Source organism: Cucurbita pepo, chromosome LG02 (assembly GCF_002806865.2).
Source record: "Cucurbita pepo subsp. pepo cultivar mu-cu-16 chromosome LG02, ASM280686v2, whole genome shotgun sequence".
In the NCBI taxonomy this organism is placed as follows: domain Eukaryota; kingdom Viridiplantae; phylum Streptophyta; class Magnoliopsida; order Cucurbitales; family Cucurbitaceae; genus Cucurbita; species Cucurbita pepo.
This window is the reverse complement of record NC_036639.1, coordinates 12260797-12284703: the sequence shown is the minus strand read 5'-3', so window position 1 is coordinate 12284703 and position 23907 is coordinate 12260797. Positions and strand designations below refer to the sequence as shown.

Genomic DNA, 23907 nt, shown 5'->3' with positions numbered 1-23907 from the left:
TTGTTAATTCCTTTCTTTATTTTAATTTCTAACATTTTCCCATCATATAATGGGACTATTGTCGGTGCCGCCAAGCAAGCAATCGTTTGGATCAAATAAATAAATAAATAAATAAATAAATAAATAAATAAATAAATAAATAAATAACGATAAAATCAAATTATTTATAATCATTAAAAAGAAAAAACTATCAAATACTAACACTTGAACCTCTTTACTTCAATAATTATCAAAGATCTGCTAAGAGTTTCGGATGGAATCGAGGCGGTTGGCTACCGAGCTTGATGCAAGCCTTCTAGCATTGATAACACTATTACTGTCAAGAACTAAGCCAGCAGCAAGTTGGCGTTCTAACGAGACTTTTAGTCAAGCATAAACATGATAGACAAAAAGTGAATATTCTCTCTAATCGAATAGTCCAAGCATTTGAATGACAAAGAAGAAAAAAATGGTCCAATTGACAGTGGAATTTTGTATCATTCACAAATATATACAATAAATGTATAGCAAAAATGAGCCCAACAGTTGCTTTCCAAGCAGAATATTAACATAAAAAGCAAAAGAAAAGAAAGATAATATGGTCCAAATAGATTGGTTCTCCTTTTTAGTTTTTATTATCTCTTTTTTTTCTTTTTAAATATTTTTTACTCACACCCTTTGCAGCCTTTCAAAAAGGAAATATGGAACTGTAAGAGGTTCATGGGAAACAATTAACAAACTATGTAGAATAATTCAGTCCTAAAATCATCCCGAAGAAGAAACAAACTTGTAATGTTCGTATTTTGTCGTCGCGTCTGGGTTGCTACTCCACACATTGTTCAACATAAAACTGAGAGCAACAATTTGAAGTGATATTGAAAAAGATAGATATGATACAAATCTTATACCTTCATTCAAAATTATATGTCTAAATCATCATCAGGGTCCTCATCGGAATCTGGCATCTCGTCTTCTGAATCGCGAAAATATATGATCTCTCCCTTCCCTGCTCCTTCATCCTTGCTTTTCTCACTGGTCGAGAGAGGTTTGTCGTCATCTTTGCTTTCGGTAAGAGATCTTCGACCATCGTATATTTGTATCGGTTTACCATTTCCTATAAGAAAAGTCGACCTTGAACAGTTAGTCAAGACTCAGGATAACCTTACTGCCTGGATAATAGGGTCAAATCAGGTTAGAATTATTTTGCAATATGCAATGATAGGGCATTGACAATCCGAACCTTGATGCTCGAAAGGAAGAACAACTCTAGCCCTGTCAATTTGCTCTTTCTCAGACAACTGAAGATTGAACTGCACCTGAGAGAAGAAATGTAGTCCATTCATCAGTTTTTCATTCATGAAAATTTATGAGAAAAAAGTTCAAATGACTAATGATTTATGGCAACAGCCAAGGGAGATTCAATTCGAGGGCTCCCCTAACTCCAAGAACACCCGAACTACGAGTCCTAAAACAAAATACCAAAAGCATACATTCACCTTCCCTCTGGAATGCCCTTAAAAGACTATCCTTATACAACAAAACAATCAGCAACATACTAACAGGAGCACATGGGCATATAAAATCACAGCAACACACGCCCAAAAGATTACAACACGCCCATGCTGACTTCTCACATACTCATTCGTCTCCCCTATTTTCTATTTCTTAATCCTACGTGTATTGACCGTAGTGACTCAGAGTCTATCACTGTACTAGTTGGGGAAAGATCAGGCATATCAAGAGTAGATCCTCATGCTTGTGCATTTAAACTTGGATGCAAAGTACATTTGGAATAACTTTGGAAAAAAATAGATCCTTTTTTAACAAAACCAATTTCTCTATGAGCATCTTTGCAAAAACTACTAACTTAGTATGATTAGTGTAAAATGATTTTAGAGGATCAAAAGTATTTTTTAGAATTTTTTTAGTAAATAAGAAGCATTTAAGAAATTAGATTAATTAAAAATCTATTTTGAAGAAACATTTAAACATAGATTATCCAAAAATGATTTTTAAGTGATTAACCGAAAATCTTCAAAATACCCTAAGGAAAAAATATATATATATATATTTTCATGAAGAAAAAAAAAATATTAGTAATTTAAAGCATTTTTAAAAAATGTAAGATATAAAAATATTTTTTTAAAAAATGCTTAAACTAGAAGGTATTCCAAACAAACCCTAAACCTAAGAAGAAAATGATTCCTTGTACCATAAAATTCAATTTTGGTAAATCCAAATTTTTAAGAATCCAATATTGGGAAACAATGAAAGAGGCCAAAATCAAGATAGCTAACCTTCGGTACAAGCCCTTGATTGACGACTGCATCTTCAGATGAAATGGACGTAAATGTGATGCCTGACTGCTCAACTTTAAAATTTTCACACTAAAAATTGAACACCAAGAATCTATGGTTAGAACCGTGAATTTCAAAAGTAAATACCAAAAGTTTTGCAAAATAAGAGATTTTACAATGACTCGCACGCGTCCATTTCTGCGTTTAATCCGCACATGAAACCTCCCCTTAGTAGAGCTGTGTTCAAGATAGGGAGTGTTCAGATTGCTTTCGCGCACATATGGGGATGGAGTTAATGGCTCAACTGTGGCCACCATTGAAGACATATATTCAAGAGCAGCTATGACCTTTTCCTCGTGAAGGTCTTCATGTACCAACCAAAATGTACTTGAAACCTTATCTAAAATCACAGGTAAACAGTTCAAACAGGATTAATATATCATAACATATCCATACCATTAAATAAGAGCTATCAAGTGAAAAACTATTAACCATAACTCATGAGATTTGATTTATGTAAACAGCGAAAATTTCAGAGGTAATATATCATATCATATCCATACCATTGCTCCGAAGGTTGCTTAAAAGACCTGCAACTGCTGATGTAGAAGAATGCCTTAACATATCGGATACCTGGTAAAATTCAGAAGATTAAATAAAAATGAGAAAATAAAAGCAACGACTTTCAAATTAATAGTGAATGGAAATAAAGAAAAGAGCAAAACTCAACAGAGAAATATGTGAGATCCCGCGTCGGTTGGGGAGGAGAATAAAACATTCTTTATAAGGGTGTGGAAACCTCTCCCTAGCATCCGCGTTTTAAAAAAACCTTGAAGGAAGCTCGAAAGGGAAAGCCCAAAGAGGACAATATCTGTTAGCGGTGAGCTTGGGCCATTACAAGTGGTATCAGAGCCAGATACCAAGCGATGTGCCAGCTAGGAGGCTGAGCTCTGAAGGGGGTTTACACGAGGTGGTGTGCCAGTAAGGACGCTGGGCCTCGAAGGGGAGTGGATTGGAGGGGTCCCATATCGATGGGAGAAAGGAACGAGTGCTAGCGAGGATACTGGGCCCCGAAGGGTTGGAATTGTGAGATCCTACATCGGTTGGGAAGGAAAACGAAGCATCTATAAGGGTGTGAAAACCTCTCCCTAGCAGATGCGTTTTAAAAAACCTTGAGGGGAAGCTCGAAACAAAGAGAACAATATCTCCTAGCGGTGGGCTTGGGCCGTTACAGAACAACTATAAACAAGAGTGGAGCTTATCCCTGTGGAATCTGACCAGCACCAAACTAAAAACAAAAAGATGCAACTGATGATTCACATTGTTTATACGCATTTCTTGCTGCCACACCTCAACAAAGAAAGGAAGTATCACCATTCAACACAGAACCCAGAAAGGATAATACTCTTTGACAATTTGATAGTCTTAAGATCTTAATTATATTTAATGAGTAATATGCAGGACAAAATAAATTATCTGGATGGTTTTATAAAGGAGAATACTCCTGGACAGTTTGATATTCTTAGTAATATTCAATAGATACTATGCACAAGAAAAGAATATATGAGACCGTGGGTCTCAAGTCTGCTCATAGTTAATACTAACAATAAGTGGTTCCTTGAATGGTACCAGAGAGGGAGAGAACGTACCGAGTCTATGGCAACACAAAAGCGTACATTTCCATCTCCAACAAATCCTGCTAGAACATTAAAATTTAACTTGTGACCTTTTTCTTGCAAAATAAGCCCAGAAAATCACTACGCTATATTCTCAATCAAGATTATAGCCATACCTTTTCCAAGCGTAATAATTGAAGAGAATAGATTATCCAAATCCCTCACATTTGTACAAAGATGAGATAAATTTGAAACTTCTTGGTGAACATTTGAAAATTTTTCCCCCCCTGTAAACCGTTCCTTCCAACCAAGAGGATCTGTATAACAGTCCAAAATTTGAATCCTATAACACAAAAATAGTCAATTGAACTTGCACATAAAAAATAACAGTAAAGGAAAAAAGAAATCATTGATACGAAATATGAAAGAGTATGCCTCTTATCTAATGATAAATTCAAGTCAATCTGAAGGATACCAAGACTCATTACATCCCTCATGGTGAGAAATATGCTAGCTACTTCGTAGTGTCATTTTCACCAAAATTAATATTAATATCGATAATCTACTAGCTGAGTATCGCCTAATGCTATTAACAAGCGTTTCTTCCCTAGTAATCCCGGCGTTCTCACAGAAACTGAACTATTAAAAAAGGCACAGATGCAAGAATTTGCAAAGAGTACTTCACCATTTTTCAGACGATCCCACGTTCACCCCACTCTTCTTCAACAGCTCGAGGTAATACGCCGGACTTCGAGAGAACGCAAGCAAAACGAGACCTCTGAGATCAAAATTACACCACCAAAGAAAGAGTCAAAACGACCGCCAAAGCGAAACAATTTCAATCTCCTAAATGACATCTCTAAAAGGGAATTAAACTAACCGAGACTGCGATTTACCCGCCAAAATATTGCTCGAAAGCTGCATCAAAACGTGGGCAAATGCGTGAAAACCGAATGGCGAATTGATGGAGTCCTTAAAGGTGAGAGCAGGCGCGAGCTCCCCCTCTAACGCACCGTCTCTAAGTGCTCTGCAAATAGAATCCGCCATTATTGGCGAGGATATAGCAGCTTCAAGTCCTTAATTACGGAATAACTTCGACACTCAATTTGAAAACTGGGTAACCGTAAGCTGAAGGTAGATTGTGGACAAACAACGAAGCAATTCAGAAATGTATGAGATTATTGAAAGAAACTACGAAGTCAGGGGAAAGGGATACGAACTGAAAGTGAGAGACAGACAAAGGCGCGTTAGGTTTAGAGTTTAGGAGATTCGGAAGCGGCGCTTGTTAAAAAATCACTTTTCTGCCAATGTATTTTCTTCAAATTTGGTCACAAAATCTTTTTTTTTTTTTAATCCTAAAGTTAATTGCTGAGATTAAATCTTCATGTTCTATCATCTCTTGTCGATGCATTTTATAAAACCGTAAACAACAGTGAACTTGAACATCCAAAGAGACAATATTTGCTAGTTAAAACTTAGATTGATACAACTATCTTAAACCGTAACCCAAAGAGACAATATTTGGGAGTGATAGACTTAGATTATTACAATTATATTAAACCGTAAAGAACGGTGAACTTGAACACCCAAAGAGACAATATTGAGATTTAGATTATTACAATTATATTAAACAAAATTTCGAGGTTAACACATAAACTAATTAAAAATTAAGACTAATAAATTGAGAAAAAGTGTTTTATAATCTCAATTTTTTTTTTTTAATGTTCAATTGACATGGGGTATAACAATGTTTAATTTCATTAAATTAACTAACTAATTTAAATAAAAAGCATATATTGAAGAGAAAAAATGGATATTTTTCCTTTATTTTTCAGGTTCAACAAATGTTTGTAGTTCTTAAGAACTCTATTTTCATCGCTATTTTTTTTATTAAATTTTTTTTTTATTTTTATCATCAAGCCTTTTCATCAGCCTAACATCCGCTTGAAGAAGCATTGCATAGTATATGTAATAGGGGTACTAAAAAGTGAGCATATGTATTCCATCACTTTATCGTCCATCCCGATTGGAAACCATAAAAGTGATTTTCAAAATCATCCCATCGGGGCATGTGAACTCGAGGTGGGGGCTAAAATGTTTTCTCCTTCAACAACCAACAGCAATAACCTAGCAGTGTTTGGCTAAACTGGTATTGTTCTAGGCAACTCAAATTCAACTTCTTCCACACGTGAGTAATAGGCAATAAGGAAGCACAAGGGGAAGCAGATTAAGATATACAACGCAAGGTGTTAGTAGCTGTACTTCTGTTCATTTCGACCAAAAGACAGCGAATGCTAAATGCTAGTTTAACTTAAAATACTACTGCACGAACGAGGTGGAACTCGGATAAGCAAGAGATACCATAGGGTCAAACACGTTTTGGTGGTGCATATTGCACGCGCTCCTCTTCACATATATTCTGCAGAAAACAATAGTGTGAAGAACATATAAGAAGAAGAGCCTTGGAAAGTTATATTCACCAATTGAGACAACCAGAGTAAAATGAAACGTTTCAATTACGGGACTAAAACAGTTCATGTTTTGCATTTTGACGTACTAAATATCACACCAAAAAGTCTATGTTCATGCCATTTATTAGCTAGCTCGATTGTGAATATAATGGATGGGGGCTTCAAAAAAGTTCCTCCCACGCCCTCGGGGGTATAGGACTTGTCAAGCTACTACGCCTCCCACTTTGGTTGTAATACTCTCTTAAGAGGAATACTTGCTGCTACATTATCAATAATTTTGGATACAACAAAGCCCATGCAATCCAAAAAGGAGAGACTGCAGAGAAGGGGATGGAAGTGGAGTCGCAAGCTTTCTTTTTTTTTCTTTTGCTTCCTACTTGGCAAGAAATCCCTAAAAGAGGGAAGAATGGACGCCTTAGAGTGAAATTTCAAGGCAGACAAATGGTAAAAACAAGGAAACAAAGAGCAGAGGGGTGTATCCCCCAACAGCTTTATCTTCCCAAAAATAGGCATCCACCCTATCGCCCACTATACAATGAACAAACTGAGAGAAGAAATGGGGCTCATTAGAAATAGCTTTCCAAAGACTCCTAGCCATGTCTCTCAAGACCCCTTTGATAGCCATTCGAAGGGTTGGCATAAAGTATTTACTCACAATAACCTTATGCCATAAGTATCCCGCTCCAAGGAAAATGCCACAAGCAGTTAGCAAGCAAGGCCTTGTTATGTGCCTTTAAATTCCATATACCTAGCCCCTGAACTCCACTAGTCTAGCCACCACCTCCCCAATTCACTAAATACTACATCTTTCCTTTCCTCCACCCCTTTCCATAAAAAAAACCTGCAAAAGCCTCTCCAGGGATTTGCTAACCTTCACTAAATATGCCAATCATGATTTTTAATTTTTGAAGTTACGGGCAAAAGAATCAAAGAAAAGGACACAGAGAGAGAGTGAAATAAAGGATTCAAGATCAAATGAAAAGTCCTTGACTAAAACAACCAACCAATGGGCATGGATTTCCTGATGGCTCTGGTAGATGATAAACACAGAAGAACAGAACACGTAAACAAATATGCTACTTAATGATTGCAAACCTGCAAATCCTCAGGGAGGGCCTCTGAGACTGCTAGAGTATAACAACCAGGGGCAAATCTTCCTGCAATATCAGGAAATATAAGTTCCAATCAAATAAAGAAATTTCCGTGGTAATATTTTTCCATTTTTTCTCTTTTTAGAAGAGCAATTTGGTTCTTTGAAAATAATACACAAAGGATTCCAATTAATATCGATGTTCACGTGTCGTAGTTTCTTGTCTTCAAGGTAAATATATAGCAAGTATTTATTCTTTAGTTACAAAACATTAAAGGGATGGGGTAAGGAATAAGAAAGAGCCTCATATCGTAATAGTTAGCTTTACCAATTCGCAGCCATCTAGCAGCCCAACTTCTGGCAGGATCCATGACAGAAATTATCCTGCAATAGATTCAAAAGGGTACAAGAAGTGGAAGTGAAATAAAGAACAGTGAATTTAAAAGTAAAATGGAATCATGATCATAAGCTGAATATAAGTTCTTTCAATATCGATTGAATCTATAAAAATTCCATGTAAAAGATTTCAATATGTCCATTGAAATAAATGAAATTATATATCATGTCCAAACTTCAATCAAAGGCATGATGGAAGCAAACTAGTTACCAAAAATAAAAAATAAAAAAAGACAAACACCAACACAAACAAAAAAGACTACAGGCGAAGAAAATTATACAAACCCATTAAAATTAGGAGTAGTGCACTCTACAACACGCTCGTGGTCTTCGTCCATCTTGAAGAAGGGACAATTCTCACAGCCCGATTCACGAAACTGTAGGCATGATCAATACTCAATACAACAAAAAGTTCGAAAATTTCAAAGATCATGAACAACAAAAGATTCAATTCAAGCACTCATAATGACATCACAAGCTCGAAAATAGGAGACTGCAGCTCACCTGATCGTAAGTTTTGACGAGACGACAACGAAGACAAGCTCTGAGCTCGTGCCCGAAACTGGTAGGAATTTGAGCAGGAGCGCTTGCCATTACTTCCGATCCCTCGCGTCTAGTTTTCTAAGGTTTACTAGATCCTTCTGCCGATTACTCTAAAAACATTAGTAATTTAACGTATTGTCCGCGAAAATCCCCCATTTAGGGGAAGAGAGAAGACATTTGGAAAATGAAGAACTTACAAAGATATATGGTCGGGGGAGACTGTACCGCCGGTGGCCGGCGTCAATGAGATTTGGTGCAAAAACTAGGCAGCAAAATAAATTTTGGGAAGAAAGAGTACCGATTGAGGAGGAAGAAGAAGAAATAGAAATTCCGGGTTCAAAATAAAATTGGGGAACAATTGAATTGAGACGATTTAAACCCTAGTAATTGAATCTGAAATTAAAACTTTAAAATATTTATTAAATATAAATTTTATATTTATATTTAATAATAAATCAAGTTTTAAAATAAAAAACATTATTTCATAATAAATATCAAAACACAAATACAAATAAAACAAAAAAAGAAAATGATGTAGTTTTAGAGTTTGATAAATAAAATAAGAGAATTAAAAAATTATTCCCGAGTTAAAAAATATAAATGTATTAATAAAATTTATTAACACTATTTCTAGCCCAAAATTTTGAAATTTAAATTAAGAATTTTCTTAATTTAATCTCAATATAGGTCGATAAATTATATAAAGTTAAGGCATTTTATTATTTTTTTATGCGAAATAAATGGTGCACAAATTATTACTAAAATCAATGATATAAATTTGTACCTAAATTATTACGAAAATGATTTATTTCGGAATTAATTTTATCAAAATTATTAGGATTTGTTGAACTGGGAAATACTCATACTATTTATTAACCCCAATCGAAGAAGAGATTACAAGATATTTGGTAGAAACTGCACTCTATGCTTAGTATTTCTTAGATAAAAATATTGATATTTGGAGGAGTATTTATAAGAGAAGCGGGACAATTTATTGTTATAATAACTAAATCATTTTCTTAAAATACATAGACATTAGGCTTATACAATTATTGGGCTTTAACGGGCTTATTTTAATATGTAATGGATGAGCTTGTTTGGAGGTTTAGGGGCCGTCACAATAGGAACGGTACCTGGTGAAGTCGTCGGAGCTTCAGGGGCCGTAACAATAGGCACGGTACCCGGTGAATTTGTCGGAGTTGCAGGGACCGTAACATACGGAACAGTGCCTGGTGAAGTGATCGGAGTTCTTGGATAAACAGTGACCGGAGAAGCTGTGACTGGGGAATGGCGAGCTTCGGTATAGCAACACCAAGACGCGGCGACCCAAAAAAGAAGAACGCCATGTAGGCTGTCCTAAATTAATTTATAAGCTTATTCATTTATATTAATTTATATATAAATTAATTTTCGTTTGTAGCATCTAATTAAATTAATAAAGTCATTTGAGTAAAGATTATATTTATGTTTATAATTGTTTTTTTTGTTTTTTTTGTTTTTTTTTCTCTTGGAATATGAAGCAATGTTACATAAATGTCCTCCAATTTCTGAAGAAAGAAGGGCCCAATAATATTAATAAGGGTAGAAAATTGAAATGAAATTTTGAATTAACCCCATCTAAATTTTAGTAAAGGTACGTTTAATGAATGAGGACAAAATTGTAATTTAACATGACTTGCCACATTTGCAACACGTCCGTCTCAGGGATTTATTTTTAAGGGTGTTCGTATAACTCGAGAACCTGACTAATCTAGATTACCCAACTTAAACTATGAAAATTGGGTTGGTGTGATTTTTTTTTTCAACTTCAGTTGGATTGAATTTTTTGAAAAATTGAGGTAAAACCAACCAACCCGAACATAATGTTACTACCTAACCCTATTCTACTCTACTTTTAAAATTATTATAAAAATTAAAGATATTACCAACAAATTTCTTGGGCAGATGTGAGATCTCACATCGATTGGAGAGGAGAACGAAACATTTTTTAGAGGTATGGAAGTAAAAAGCCCAGAGAGGACAATATCTACTAGTAGTGGGCTTGAGTTGTTACAAATGGTATCAGAATTAGACACTAGGTAATGTGCCAGCACGGAGGCAAAGCCTCGAAGGGGAGTGGACACGAGGTGGTATGTCAATAAGGACGTTGGGCCTCGAATGGGGGTGGATTGTGAAGGCTCTCACATTGTGTCAGTAAGAACCCTGGTTCCAAAGGAGGTGGATTGGGGGTCCTAGATCGATTGGAGAAGGGAACGAGTGCGAGCGAGAATACTGGGCCTCGAAGGGGTGTAGAAATTTCTCTCTCCTAGCGGTGGACTTAAGCCATTACAAACATCTCTAATTACCGAAAAAAAATTGAACGATAGAGACAAGTACGTAATAATCCCATTTTTATTTATAATTTGATTTGGTAATAGGGATTACATTCGCATATACCAACTTCCATTTGCATTATGGGGAGCATGGTTTCTAGCAGGTTGGGACAGCAACACGGCAGATGGACGCAACCACTCTGACGCGAGGAGATGTCACATAAGGTTTGAACTTTGGATCTTTTAGGTACCCACAATAGCATGACTGTTGTTCCTTCAACTTCGCGCAGCAAGTCGGTGTAGGCGCCTCCGACGACGTGATTGCAGCGACACATGAGCTCAGATCCATGGGGTTGCAAGTCACTGCTTCCCCGAGACGAGCTCCGGTGAGAACTGCCACCATCGCCACCGCCACCAGAACGCAAAGACCTGTTTTCTTCATTCTTTTGATTTTTTGTGTATTTGGAAGCAAAAGAAAGAAGAGTGTGTGTGTGCATTTTGCTAAAGGTTTGAGCCTCTATTTATAGCCTTGTGAAGTGGAATGCATGTACATAATTGACACTTGTAACCGCGCGGAATGCATGCACATAATTGACACTTGTAACAGCACGGAAATACATGCACATAATAGCCCAAAAACCTTGAAAAGAAGTCCGAAAAAGAAAGCGTAAAGATGACAATATCTAGATGATATAACTCTGAAAAAATGCGTTTTAAAATCGTGAGACTGACGGCGATACGTAACAGGTCAAAGTAGACAATATCTACTAACGGTGGATTTATTAAATTTACGCTCCCTACTACCTACTACTTTGTTGATAGTGCAGCCAAGTTCATGACATCAAAGAATGGGATGGAATTGGCTGACTTTAAGGGTAGCCCTCCACATGTGGGCTTCAAAGTTGGAGCATAGAAGGTGTACTTAATTAGAGGGTATGCATGGCATGAACACATTGTTTTGGGAGAGAAGAAGGACATTTGTTGCACTTCTTGTGTCCAGATGTTGCCAATTCTAAACGAATTAATACTCATTGATGTACCTATTTGAACGTCATGAACGATTGTATTTAACCATCTTTAATGTCATCTTTCATGTGAGGTTGGGTTCTTTAAATTCCATTACATAATCTTCAACTGTTTTGAAATAAATAGATTGATCGTGTTTGAATTTGAAAATGGGTTTATAAGAAATATTAGGCTACGTGATTTTGAAAATAATTTTGAAATTTTGGTTATATAAATGAACTGAGACGACATCGGTGTGATAGCGATCTTAAAGATGTGATGACTAAGAAAGACTCAAAAGAAACGAAAGTTAATATCTATATCAATAAGGTTAAAGTACACCTTTTTTTTTTTTTTTTTTTTTTTTGTAGGTCAATCATAGGAACTTCTTCATGGTTAAGTGTGTTTAACTTGGAGCAATTCTATGTTGAATGACCTTTTAGATGTTTTCATGGGATGCATGTGAGTGAGGACAAAACATGCAGGAAGAACTCGTATTGGTCTGTAAGGATAGACTTCACTCTTAAGAAACAAGGAGTACGTAGGTAACGTGACCATGTCGTAAGGGATGTAGGAAAATGTCGTTGGTATGTAGGGATAGTCTTCACTCTTAAGAATCGAGTAGGTAACATGACAATGTCGTAGGGAATGTAGGGAATGCCGGAGTCATCAAGAGTCAAATTTAGATTCCAAATCCTGGACATGGGTTGTTACACGTTTTCGTCCTGACTTCAGCCGATAGTATAGAATCAATGTGTTCAAACAAGTGACAGTCCAGCTGATAATATGGTGTTGGGTTAAAATATCATCACTGGCCAAATGGGGTTAGGTCCTACCATTGTATTAAAAGAATGATCGAGGTATTTTAGGAATAAATTTAGAAAAATGATTTAGGTATTTTAGTAAAAAAGTTATAAATTTTAGGAATAGATTGACTACATCTAATATAAATACCCAACAGCTACTTAGTTCATCATCACAAGAAATTCCAAGCAATACAAAATAGTAGTTTCTACCGAGTATCTTGTAAATCTCTACTCGATTGGTCTTAATAAAGTGTGCGAGTGTTTACCACAGAGAGTTGTGTTCAACAAATTATTGATTAGAACAATCATCTGGGTTCGTCCAAAATCCTCTTATATCTTTGTTACTCAATTAGGGTTTCATCATCCAATATTGATATACATGTGGATGAAATTTGTAGCTAGTTGATATGGAATCAACTCAAGGGAAAGTATGGAACAGATTACTTTGATGATCAAGATCAAGAGTAAAAAAAACTCGTTTCTAAACTCGTGATTCAAATCACTCCACAAAAGACTTGATCAATACCTGAATGACTACAGCATGCAAGTTCTAAACACAAGAATTTGCAAAGAAAATCTTAGCTCTCAACAAAACTAAAAAAAAATAGAAATTCTATTCTTTTTAATTTCAAAATGTGATGTATCTAATCAAAGAAAAGAAACTTTGTATAGCCTTTACAACCTTAATCTATGTGACACATCACTCTCAAATTAAATTGGCTTATGATAACCTATACTAGTTACAATATTAACTCCTATATTAAAAATTAGCTTAAATCTGACAAACAAATATTTAAATTATAATTAAATAGTGCAATGAAATGTGCTTATTAGCCGATCATTGTACTAGTTCCATAAATTTAGCTGAGTTCATTAAATGCAATGTAAAGTACATTTAATGCATCTCTTTCTTGAAGCTCAACTTTGCACAACAGAGGTCTCTAACGTCTTCTAGAATTTTCTTTGATGAGCTCACCATAGCTTGAATATAAGTGTACAAAGTTTGTTGCAGCTTTTTGACTTTCGTCCTTATAATTGGACCTTGAGATATGGAAATTCCTTGGTCGTGGTTCATACACTAGTGATAGCACGAAATAATTTAGGCTTCGAACTTATATATTCTTTCTTTCAATCATTGTTCTCTTTAAAAGAAGTGGATTCTTATTCCATTTATCTTTCGCATACTTTATCGTTTCATAATCATTTTGTTTTTTTAGTTTTCAGTTTAGAGTTTAGGGTCGATTTCTAAAACCTACACCTACTTTCTTTCGATTTCTATTTTATAACAACTCACGTTCATAATTCAAATGAGGATTTAGAATATGAATTCGATACCTGGGTGTCCCGACATTCTCTTACATCCCCTACGACATGGTCACGTTACTTACTTCTCGCTTCTAAGAGCGAAAACTATCCTCACATACCAATATCAGTTCTTCCACCCAACATACAATTACTCCAAGAAAAGCATATCTAGCTATGAAGTTCCAATGATTGAACCACAGAAAAAGAAGATGCACCTTGTTGGTATAGGTACCCACTTTCATTTTCTTTAAGTATTTCTTAGTCATCTTATTCTCAAGATCACTCTCATTCAGATGTAGTATCGGTTCATACCGCGTATCCCTCCTTTACTCAAATGTCATTTTCTATCTTGTTTGAATTTTTTGCCCCAAATTCGTGACAAGATGTTATTCCTATGCATATTTAGCTTTTATGAATTGGGGGAGTGCCCATAATTTTGGAATCCAAATATAAAAAAAGTGACTTTGATTTTGATACACATATTTGGGTTTGGGTTGCCATCCATCCATCCAAATAGGGAAAGAATAATCTTATCCCTCTTCAAAAAGTTAATGCCTAAAGTGGGTTAGTCTAAGATTTGGTTTCTACTTATTTCTATTTTTCTATACAACAAAATTTATTCATATATTATTGTTTGTGACATTTCAACTTTTATTCTTCTGACATAATTAAGTTGAGCTCATATATTACGGACCTCAAAATCGCAGGCTCTTTTAGGTCGTTATTAGTGAATTTACCATGTCATCTCATCTCTATCTTCTAACGACGTTCTCCAAGAAAGCTTATGGCTTTGTGCAAAGGATGGATGCTCTTCAAAACCCTATTCAATAAAGTCATATTTAAAAACGTGTCACTCGTTGGGATAAAAGATTTGAAGTAATATAACTCAATGGATTGAGATAATACAAAATGGGTAAGAAAAGCAAAAGTAAGGAAGTAGAAAAGAATATAGGAAAAGGAGGAAAGTTGTGCCCTATAAATAGAGGGTGTGTTTGAGTGACCTAAAGCATCCCAAATTTGTAAACCCTTTAGCCTCAGCTGCTCTCTCCTGTTCTTTCCTATTTTGGGTTTGGAAAGTGGATTTAGAAGTGGTTGAGAGGGCTGTAATGGTGATCATGTTGTTGCTGACAGAAGATAGAGAGCACAGATGGGGAGATGCAAATGCAAATCATCATAAACAAGATCAAAGGCATCTCTTTCCTTTGTGCTCTCTATTCTTCTGTCATCACCTTTAATTCAGCCCTCCAATCTCTTCTTTCTTCGTCGCATGCATTCCCTCGTGTGTGGATGAAATTTATCGAGATTGAATCTTGTTTGATTTGTGTTATGAGGTTCCATAAATCTTCTTAAACTGTGTAATCCTACATTGGTTGGAGAGAGGAACAAAACATTTTTTGTAAGAGTGTGGAAACCTCTCCCTAAAAGACGTTTTAAAACCGTGAGGCTGACGGCAATATGTAACGAGCTAAACATGCTCTCGGTATTACTAAATGGGTCTCGGTATTACTAAATGGGTCTACTAGCTAAACGTGATAATTTGCATATGACAAAAGAATCTAAATAATTATGTTCATGACATGTATTTGTAAATGAAAGTTATGTGATGAGATGATGTGAAGCATGACTTCCCTCCTATCCTAAAGGTTATTGGGTCATTCAAACCAAGCATGCCCCCAAGAAGAGCTCAAAATAGCCCCACAAGGAGGTAACAAGCCATCTTGTTTTAAAATTTGAATGAATTAGAAACATTGAAGTTTGATTGGGCATCAATTTTGCAGGGTGTTTCGCTGAAGTTCAAGGCCACCCAGTTCCTTCTACCAACACATGATCTTACCCCAGCTGAACCACCCAAGGCTCTCCACTCTGTCGTACATCGTGCTCATATCAAGTCTTAACCTTCTCGAGCACCAGCTTTGTGTGTGTGTGTGTACTTAACATTGCACAGGCATATGGGTCAAAAATCAAAGACCATAAGAGGAGAAAGTACCTTGGGACAAGGCCATATGACTTGCTCGCCAACTACATCCCAATACTAACTGATAAAAGAGTGGCTGGAAAGGCATTGATCTTCATGGCTTTGGTGTGTGCATATGTTTGATAGCAATTTCTATCTCATTCTACAAAATGGGGTCTGACTCATCTAATTAATAAGTTATACCACTGCTTCCCACTAAGAAACTAGAACAGAGACTTCTATTTTATCATTTATCAAACTACACAGCCGTCTCCAACTGCTGGCTTTACAACTTACATTCAACTTTATTCAAAGTTCATAATTTTACATAATTTAGTGGTAATGAAAATGAAATAGAAAAAGAAAAAGAAAAGAAGAAGAGAAAGCTAAGCTTGCTTTAAATTCTGCTACAAACATAATGCATTGGCACACAATTGAAAGGAGTTTAAAGACTTATCTTCAGTTCTTATGTTGTAGCCTCCCGCTTTCTGCACCGGCGTAGGGATCGATCTTCACATTTATGACTGCTGGATTTCGAGCAGAAAAGGACTCAGATAGTGCAGACTTTAGTTCTTCAGGCGTTTCGACATAGTATCCTTTGCCTCCAAAAGCTTCAATCATTTTGTGATAATTTGCTGATGGGACAAATGAGGTTGGTGCAGGGTCATGCTTATAGGGTCCGGTAATTTCTTGCGGTGTTCTCCGGTCACCACCATAGACACCGCCATTGTTGAAAACTATCACGACCACTGGCAACTGGTATCGAACAAGAGTCTGTTCAAAACCAGAAATATGTACAATGACATTAGCAAACACATGAAAAAAGAAAAAGACAAAAAAAGGAAAATGCTTTGACATTTACAGAACGAAAGCTCAAAAGTCGTCTCGACTCGAAGTTGAATTGAAAAGACAGGCATAGAGACATTAGAAAAGAGGAAAGTAAAGAACCCAACTGTTTGTTTCTGAGATATCGAATGGATTATGTTTTGAGATTAGAATCAACACTGGCCCAATTAAAAGATTATAAGGAGTTCTTCAGAAAGAACACAAGAGAGACCTTCATTCTACTTGCAATAAAGCCCTACTCAAAGTAAGATGTACAACTTTACAAACAGAAGTCAGATACAGAAACATCATCTAAAGCTTCAACAGAGGTTTAAAAAAAGTCCACAACCTACCAAGTTATATCACTTAAAAGCATAATCTTAACTTCAGATTTGAATGATGGCAAATCGGTATATAATACTACGGTACCTACTGTGAGATCCGCTAGGCCCGAAGGGAGTGGATTGTGAGGTCCCACATCAGTTGGGGAGGAGAAGAATGAAGCATTCTTTATAAGAGTGTGAAAACTACTCCCTAGCAGACGCGTTTTAAAAACCTTGAGGGGAAGTCCGAAAGGAAAAACCCAAATAGGACAATATCTGCTAGCGGTGAACTTGAGCCGTTACACCTACTTAGGATGTTAAATAATTTGAGGTCATCATAACAAGGGAGTAACACAGCCTACAAAACATGTCCAAGAATAGTCCTGGAACTACTGATTGCCAGTGTCTACATGGTTTTTTGACCTCAGTCATACAGCTAAATGAAACATAGTAACGAACAAACAAACATTTCCAACCAAAAAGTAACCATTACTCGGGCAATATTTTGAGCCAACCACACCGAGTTTTGATATGCAGGGCACTCTTCAAATGGCTAATAGATCAGACACTGAACATAAAACCTTCTAATCAATTGCAATTATGAAAAGAAAGAGTAAAGGGGGGAATGAATACCTCAACTTCCATGGCGCTAAACCCGAATCCAGAATCGCCTTCCACAGCAACTACCAATCGATCGGGCGAAGCGACAGCAGCAGCAATGCAATAGCCCAAGCCAACCCCCATTGTACCCCATGTTCCTGCATCCAACCTGGTCCTTGGCTCAGTCTGAACCAAAACTGAGCGACCCACATCCATTGTATTGGCTCCTTCAGAGACCAATATGGGAGAAGGGCTACCAACAGCCGAGATTGCATCTCTAATGATCCTCATAGGAGTCATGAAATTGAACGGCACAACATCCCTCGCCAGCTGAACTTCCATTTTCGCCACATTGTCCCTTGCCTTCTGTGAAATGGCTTCAACCCACGGGTGAGACTTCCCAAGACAAAAGGGATCATCCTTAATCTCCTTGTTAATGGACTCCAATATCTGTTTTGCATCGCCAATCAAACCCAAATGGGGCTTTCTCAATTCAACCTCTTCCTTGCAAATATCAACCAAAATGAACTTCACATCCTTGGACCATTTAGGCGGCTCGCCAAAATGCAACAGCCAATTAAGCCGTGCCCCAACCACAAGCGCAACATCACACTTGCCAATCGCCAACGACCTAGCGGCTGTAGCCGCTAGCTGATGTGTATCTGGCAACAATCCTTTACCCATTGGAGTAGGAAGAAATGGAATCCCAGTGCTCTCCACAAGCTTCTTCAACGGCCCCTCAGCCCGAGCGATCGCCGCCCCTTTACCAAACACAATCAATGGCCGTTCAGCATGTTTCAGTAACGAAATCGCTTCCTCAATCTGCGAATTCGGAACTCTATGAATAACCTCGCGATGTGAAAATTCCTCCGCCGCAGCCAATAATCTCTCCGCCTCAGACTCGGAAACAGTCTGGTGCAAAACATCAGACGGAAGATCAAAATAGCATCCACCAGGCCGACCAGAAACGGCAGAATTAAGAACTCGAGCGACACAATTCGGAATCTCGGAAATATCCGTAGCCTTGACGGAAAATTTCGAAAAGGGCTTCACAGCCTCAATCTGATCAAGCTCCTGAAAATCACCACGGCCAAAATCCCTCTGATCACAAGAACCAGAGATCATCACAAGAGGCCAAGCATTAGCCATGGCGTTAGAAACCCCCGCAAGGCCATGAACACACCCAGGGCCAGAAACAGTAAGAAGCACACCAGGACGTCCCGTTAGATATCCATAAGCAGAAGCAGCATAGCCAGCCGATTGTTCGTTATGAAAGGCGATGAATCGGATTCCAAGAGAGACGGCGCGCGTTGCCAGAGAGGTAACAGGAATTCCGACGACACCAAACATCCGGTCGACACCGAAACGTGCGAGCGCCATGGCAGCGAGAACATTGCCGTCGATCGGACCATGAAATTTGAGGTCGGTTTTAACATCTCCGGCGGAATCCCCCATCGAAGCTCTGAGATTTTGCCGGTGGGAAGCAATGGAAGTGTGAGGAAGAGTGAGAAAAGGGCAAAAATAAAATATCTTAAATTTTAGACGTAAATGACGCGTGGATTTATAAACCCCCAGTACGGATTTTCCTACTGTTTTTTATGGACGATAATACCCTTCCGTGTTCGTAGGTTGTAAGCACAGAAGGACGAGGGTAATATGGGAATTGTCGAAATATTGAGCTTTCTTGGACTGATTGAACTTGAAGGTTGAAAATTTGCATTTTTATTTAATTAAATTTAAATAAATATTATTTTTTAGATTTCTCTTTAAAAAATATATATATATATAATTTAAAATTTCATTTCTCCAAATAATTAAATTTAAATGTTGGCGAAAATCTAGGAATTTTTTAATTTTTTAATTTTACGCTGACGTGTACATAACTATTAACAAATATATTAATAAAAATATTGAAATAAAATATGCCAAATGGTTATTTTTGGAAAAGTATAAGAATTTGGAACTTCCTATGAAATGTTTGGATTAAGGAACAAATGTCTTTATTTATTGATTAAATTAAAGTTTTGTCTACGAACATGTCACACAGTCTCGTCAACCCGAGTATAGCTTTCTGCATAAAATATCAATTATTATCCAAAAAGTTGATAATTCATTCATTCACTCTGCAATATTTTTTTTTATTTATACGTTTTTTCTTTCTTTCTTAAATCTCGCAAGAGAATGTTAAAGTCATCCAGCGTCAAATCTGAATTTCAAATAATAATTCTGATTCTTGACATAAGACGTCACATGTATTGACAAAATATAGTTTCGTGGGGAAAAATATCTTAATGTTGACGTATAAGCCATTTAATCGTCGTTACGGTCAATAAAACTCATATTTTAAACCTACCCATAATTTGCACTTCATCACATAATTTGTCTAAATTAAAGTTTAAGATGAACTAATTAATAAAAATAATAATTAATAAATAAGAAGTTTATAAGCCTATGTTACACGCGCGTGCATGCTTTGTCTAAATAATACCGCACGTGCTCTGGTATTAATTTATTATAGTGGGGTTGTTTATTAATTATTTTCCACCTAATTCTTTATTACTATTTTTATTATTTTATACCTACCATGCTATTGGGCTGACGTGTATATGCATTAAAGTATTTGAAAATTGATTTTTTTTTTTTTTTTTTTAAATTATTTTTTAGTGAAGGAAATTCTCCGCTCAGATGGAGGAGAGGAGTAAGATCAGTTTTTACCCGTTAAATAAATAGGACAGTGGACCGAGATTATATTCTCCATTTAAGAGCTTACTTCATTTTATTTTTATTGTTCGAGATACCTATTCTTCTATTTTTTTTCAAAAAATATTTTAGTGTAAATAAATATTTAAAAAATAATTTTTTTTCTTTATGGGGATAATGTTAATGTGAGGTAGGTTAGAAAAAGAAATATCGTTGAGGATAATGTAAAAAACAAGTTATCTCGATTTTCTAAACCAAAAATTTAATTTTTTTTTATTGACTTGTTTGTCGTATAACTATTTTTGAAAATTATCCGTGTAATAATTGATTTTTTTTTTTTGAATATTGTTAATAAACTAGCCATATACATTGATTATTAATCGAAATATAACTCGATAATGTTTGAATCTATTAAGGATAATTTCACATATGTCCATTCAGCAATGGTACAATATTATTGCGTTTGGATACAAACTCTTTATAATTTTATATGAACGTCGCGTAAATTACTCACGATCTTTCATTTTTAGTTGTATTTGAATCGAAAGTTTATCGAGTGAATGTATAATTAAAAGTATATTATAAAATAATATAGCGGTGGTAAGGAGAAAAGAATATGAATTTGAATACCATCTCCACATTTAATAATGAAAAGAGGAATATAGTAGATGACAAAATAGCATTATTTAGAGTGGGTATGGGCTAACTTTTTGTGCCTATTTTTGATTTCATTTGGTCTCTTTCGTCTTGATTTCCAAAGAGACTGCGAGTTTGAAACAAAGTGTTATCCAAATTCTCCGTCGAATGTGTGATTCGTAAAATAGTTATATGGTAGTAAAAAATTTTGTCGAATAAGTTCTGACCCATACGAAAGGTGTAGCGATTTCGATATTGTCTTAGAGAGGGACTTGTTGAAATAGACATGTCTGTGTAGATGTGAACTCTGACAAAGTTTTTCAATGTTCTTTGGGTTTAGCTTTGGGTCTTTCTGTTTCAAGAGAATTCGAGCCATCAATGAAATACCACACAAGAAGAATTAGAGTGTTAACCTTGTATCAAGACCTACGTGTGAAAGAAGAGTCTCTAATTCGGTAGTCAACACAGTCATACAGTGTCTCAAATTTGACCATTTTGAAATTATTTATGAAAAAGTAAGAATTTAATATTGTTTTGAGTCTCAATTTTCTCAGATTGAGTGGCTTATAAAAAAATAGCCTCCCTCAGGCAATCCCTAATTTTTATTTTAAATTATGCATATTATAAGAGGAAAAAAAAAAAAAACCAACCTGAAAAGGATAATTTGATTAATTATTTATTTGGGGTGTAGCAACATAACTAGTAACTTATTTCCTTGGTGGTGAAGTGAAGTCCTAGTTTGAACAAGATCCAATCTTAACTCAAACATCTTTCGCCTTATAATGGCTATACCTTCTAATAATTATGTGATTATCTTTGGATTGTGCTCAGTCAGTCGCAGTGGACTAATTTTATATCTCCTAGATAAGTGATTAATGAGCTATACCTTCTAATAATTATGTGATTATCTTTGGACTGTGCTCAGTCAGTCGTAGTGGACTAATTTTATATCTCCTAGATAAGTGATTAATGAAATCCACAACGATTGAAGAGGAGGAACGAAGGGTGTGGAAACCTCTCCCTATCATCTGCGCTTTCAAACCTTGAGGGAAAGCTTGGAAGAAAAAGCCCAATGAATACATAAGAAAAAGCCCAAAGAATATAATATGTACTAGCGGTGGACTTGACTTGTTATAAAAGGTATCAGAGCTAGACATCGGGTGGTGTGCCAGTGAGGACGTTAGTCCCGAAAGGGGACCAGACACTGGGTGGTGTGCCGGCGAGGAAGCGAGGATGCTGAGCACTGAAAGGGGGTAGATTGTGAAATCCCACGTTGGTAGGAGAGAGGAACAACAAAACATTTTTTATAAGGACGTGAAAACCTGTCAAGGGAAAATCGAAAGAAGACAACATTTGAAGCCTTGGAATGGTCAAACGAGGGGATCGATCTACAAGTAGATGGGGGAAGAAAAGGCGCAAAATTAAGAGTAAAATTTTTCTGTCTTTTATTTTGTAACTTTCTTGATAACTCTGAAAATCATTACCTGCGCTTCATTTCATTTCTTCCATAAAGGAAAATTGTTATATGATATTTCTAAATAAGTAGAGAAAAATAAGAAAAGACAAGAAGATGAAAAATCTCTACTCATTCCTCAATAAATTTTATTGATCCACTTGTGAATCGATTCACTGTTAAGTGGTACAATTACCCAAATTTAAAGGTATGGATTTGGTTTTTTTCCTAATTTTTGTTATTGGTAATTTCCTTTCCTTAATAACTATAACACATTCTCTATTGGAAAAGAGTAAGGTATGAACTAGATGAGATCCCTCATTCTATCTATCAACAAATCAAAATTAAAAGGTATAAACAGACCATTTCCTCTATGGTTTTAGATTGCCCTTCAGAAATGAGAAACCCCTCCCATTTGGATCTCTCTCATGGGGCCATAATCCTAGAACTACTGCATTTGGGATCCACTCTCTTCAAACAAAAGCTATTTTTCAAAGGGATGAAGACCTGACTTGATCCAGTTTGTGTTAAGTAAACCCCTCCTGAGAGAAGTTTTTGATGAAACAAAAAGCTCTCCTGGTGGCTATGTCGTTCGATCTTGGGGTCTAGCCACAGGTGGCTGCAAAACAAGGCCATATTGGCTAAGTGATGGCTGCGGCACTTTCCTCATGAGACTAACACCCTATGCCATAATAATATAGATCTCATCCTTTTGAGTGAGTCTCAAGTGGAGTTTTGAGAGGCACTACCAATAATTCATGGAAAACTATTTCCAACAGCCTCCCCTTTCTCTTGCACTTGGTTCACATGTTCAGCATTATCATATCATTTGAGGAACTTACTTGTAAATTCCATTTTAGTACCTTCTTCTCACAAATATCAAGCTTTCCCGAAGAACTTTGTGATTGTAGATTGCTTTGACCCATCAGATTGCAGACTTGAATTCTTTTTCGACTTACTTTTCGGCTTACCCTGAAGATTTCTCTTCCTTTTTCCAGGAGAAGCTTTGCTCTTGCTCGTCATCTTGCCCCTTGGACTGGACGACTTCGAATCTTGGCCTGAAGAAACGTCAAAATTTCCCAAGAAAACATTCTTTTTAATATCATCTCTTGCAGGAAAAGTAAATGGCAATGGGCTATCTACAACTTTGCCCTGGAACTTGGGAAGGTTGTCCGGGAGAGTAGCAATATGTTCATAAAATTCAGTTTCTTGTTCATAGAAATTAGAAACTGCATCAACCACATTTCTCCCAGACCTGCTAATCAGCTCTAATATCTGATCCTGAGTCACCCATGCAGGCAAGCACTCACGAAGTTCCTGGATAATCTTCTTCTGCTCCTCGTCATTCAACACGGATCGATCGGTAGAACCAACTTCTTGCAGAGAAGACAACGCCATACTACTACCACATGTTTCTGATACAGTTTCCATCTCTTCCAAGTCCTCATTTACAGTCATTGTGGCAGTTTCATCAATACCATCACTCATTTCTCCACGATGAAACCCTTTTAAGAATTCTTTTCTGTTGGCCATTTCATCAACTAAACCACCAAAATGCTTCCTAATCTTATCAGCATGCTTGCTATCAAGTTTATC

General features: G+C 36.3%; 4 protein-coding genes and 1 long non-coding RNA gene across 8 annotated transcripts in view; 1 reads left to right on the top strand and 4 right to left on the bottom strand.

The window, feature by feature from the left end:
• Positions 1-696: 696 nt before the first annotated feature.
• On the bottom strand, positions 697-5170 carry LOC111785560 (elongator complex protein 5). 2 transcript variants are annotated; one of them, XM_023665963.1, is made up of 9 exons: positions 4773-5170; positions 4578-4670; positions 4069-4235; positions 3926-3975; positions 2840-2909; positions 2453-2676; positions 2277-2366; positions 1220-1295; positions 697-1093 (listed from the first exon to the last, which is right to left on the bottom strand). In XM_023665963.1, exons 1-9 carry the CDS (start codon positions 4937-4939, stop codon positions 900-902), a joined length of 1131 nt encoding a protein of 376 aa, XP_023521731.1. In that variant the 5' UTR covers positions 4940-5170; the 3' UTR covers positions 697-899. The 2 variants fall into 2 exon arrangements, with proteins under 2 accessions (XP_023521731.1, XP_023521734.1); XM_023665966.1 differs by having other exon boundaries at positions 3926-3972; positions 4773-5169.
• A 700-nt stretch (positions 5171-5870) lies between these two features.
• On the bottom strand, positions 5871-8761 carry LOC111787495 (transcription elongation factor SPT4 homolog 2). Of its 2 annotated transcripts, none has more exons than XM_023667471.1 (6): positions 8590-8761; positions 8354-8502; positions 8135-8226; positions 7782-7837; positions 7459-7520; positions 5871-6311 (listed from the first exon to the last, which is right to left on the bottom strand). In XM_023667471.1, exons 2-6 carry the CDS (start codon positions 8441-8443, stop codon positions 6261-6263), a joined length of 351 nt encoding a protein of 116 aa, XP_023523239.1. In that variant the 5' UTR covers positions 8444-8502; positions 8590-8761; the 3' UTR covers positions 5871-6260. The 2 variants fall into 2 exon arrangements, with proteins under 2 accessions (XP_023523239.1, XP_023523240.1); XM_023667472.1 differs by having other exon boundaries at positions 8354-8490.
• A 5656-nt stretch (positions 8762-14417) lies between these two features.
• Positions 14418-16128, top strand: LOC111788702. Its single transcript, XR_002814202.1, has 2 exons — positions 14418-15525; positions 15599-16128. It is a non-coding gene; the product is annotated as an uncharacterized LOC111788702 (long non-coding RNA).
• Positions 16045-19044, bottom strand: LOC111788701 (2-hydroxyacyl-CoA lyase-like). The gene is made up of 2 exons (XM_023669145.1): positions 17556-19044; positions 16045-16548 (listed from the first exon to the last, which is right to left on the bottom strand). The coding sequence occupies exons 1-2, from the start codon at positions 18975-18977 to the stop codon at positions 16234-16236; spliced, it is 1737 nt and encodes a 578-aa protein (XP_023524913.1). The 5' UTR covers positions 18978-19044; the 3' UTR covers positions 16045-16233.
• Positions 19045-22595: 3551 nt separating this feature from the next.
• The window catches only part of LOC111787710 (DNA ligase 6-like), a 2488-nt gene continuing 1176 nt past the window's right edge, over positions 22596-23907 (bottom strand). For both annotated transcript variants that reach the window (XM_023667741.1, XM_023667742.1), the window contains one exon: positions 22596-23907. This exon is cut by the window's right edge. In XM_023667741.1, coding sequence (XP_023523509.1) covers positions 23191-23907 — 717 coding nt within the window. In that variant the 3' untranslated portion in view covers positions 22596-23190.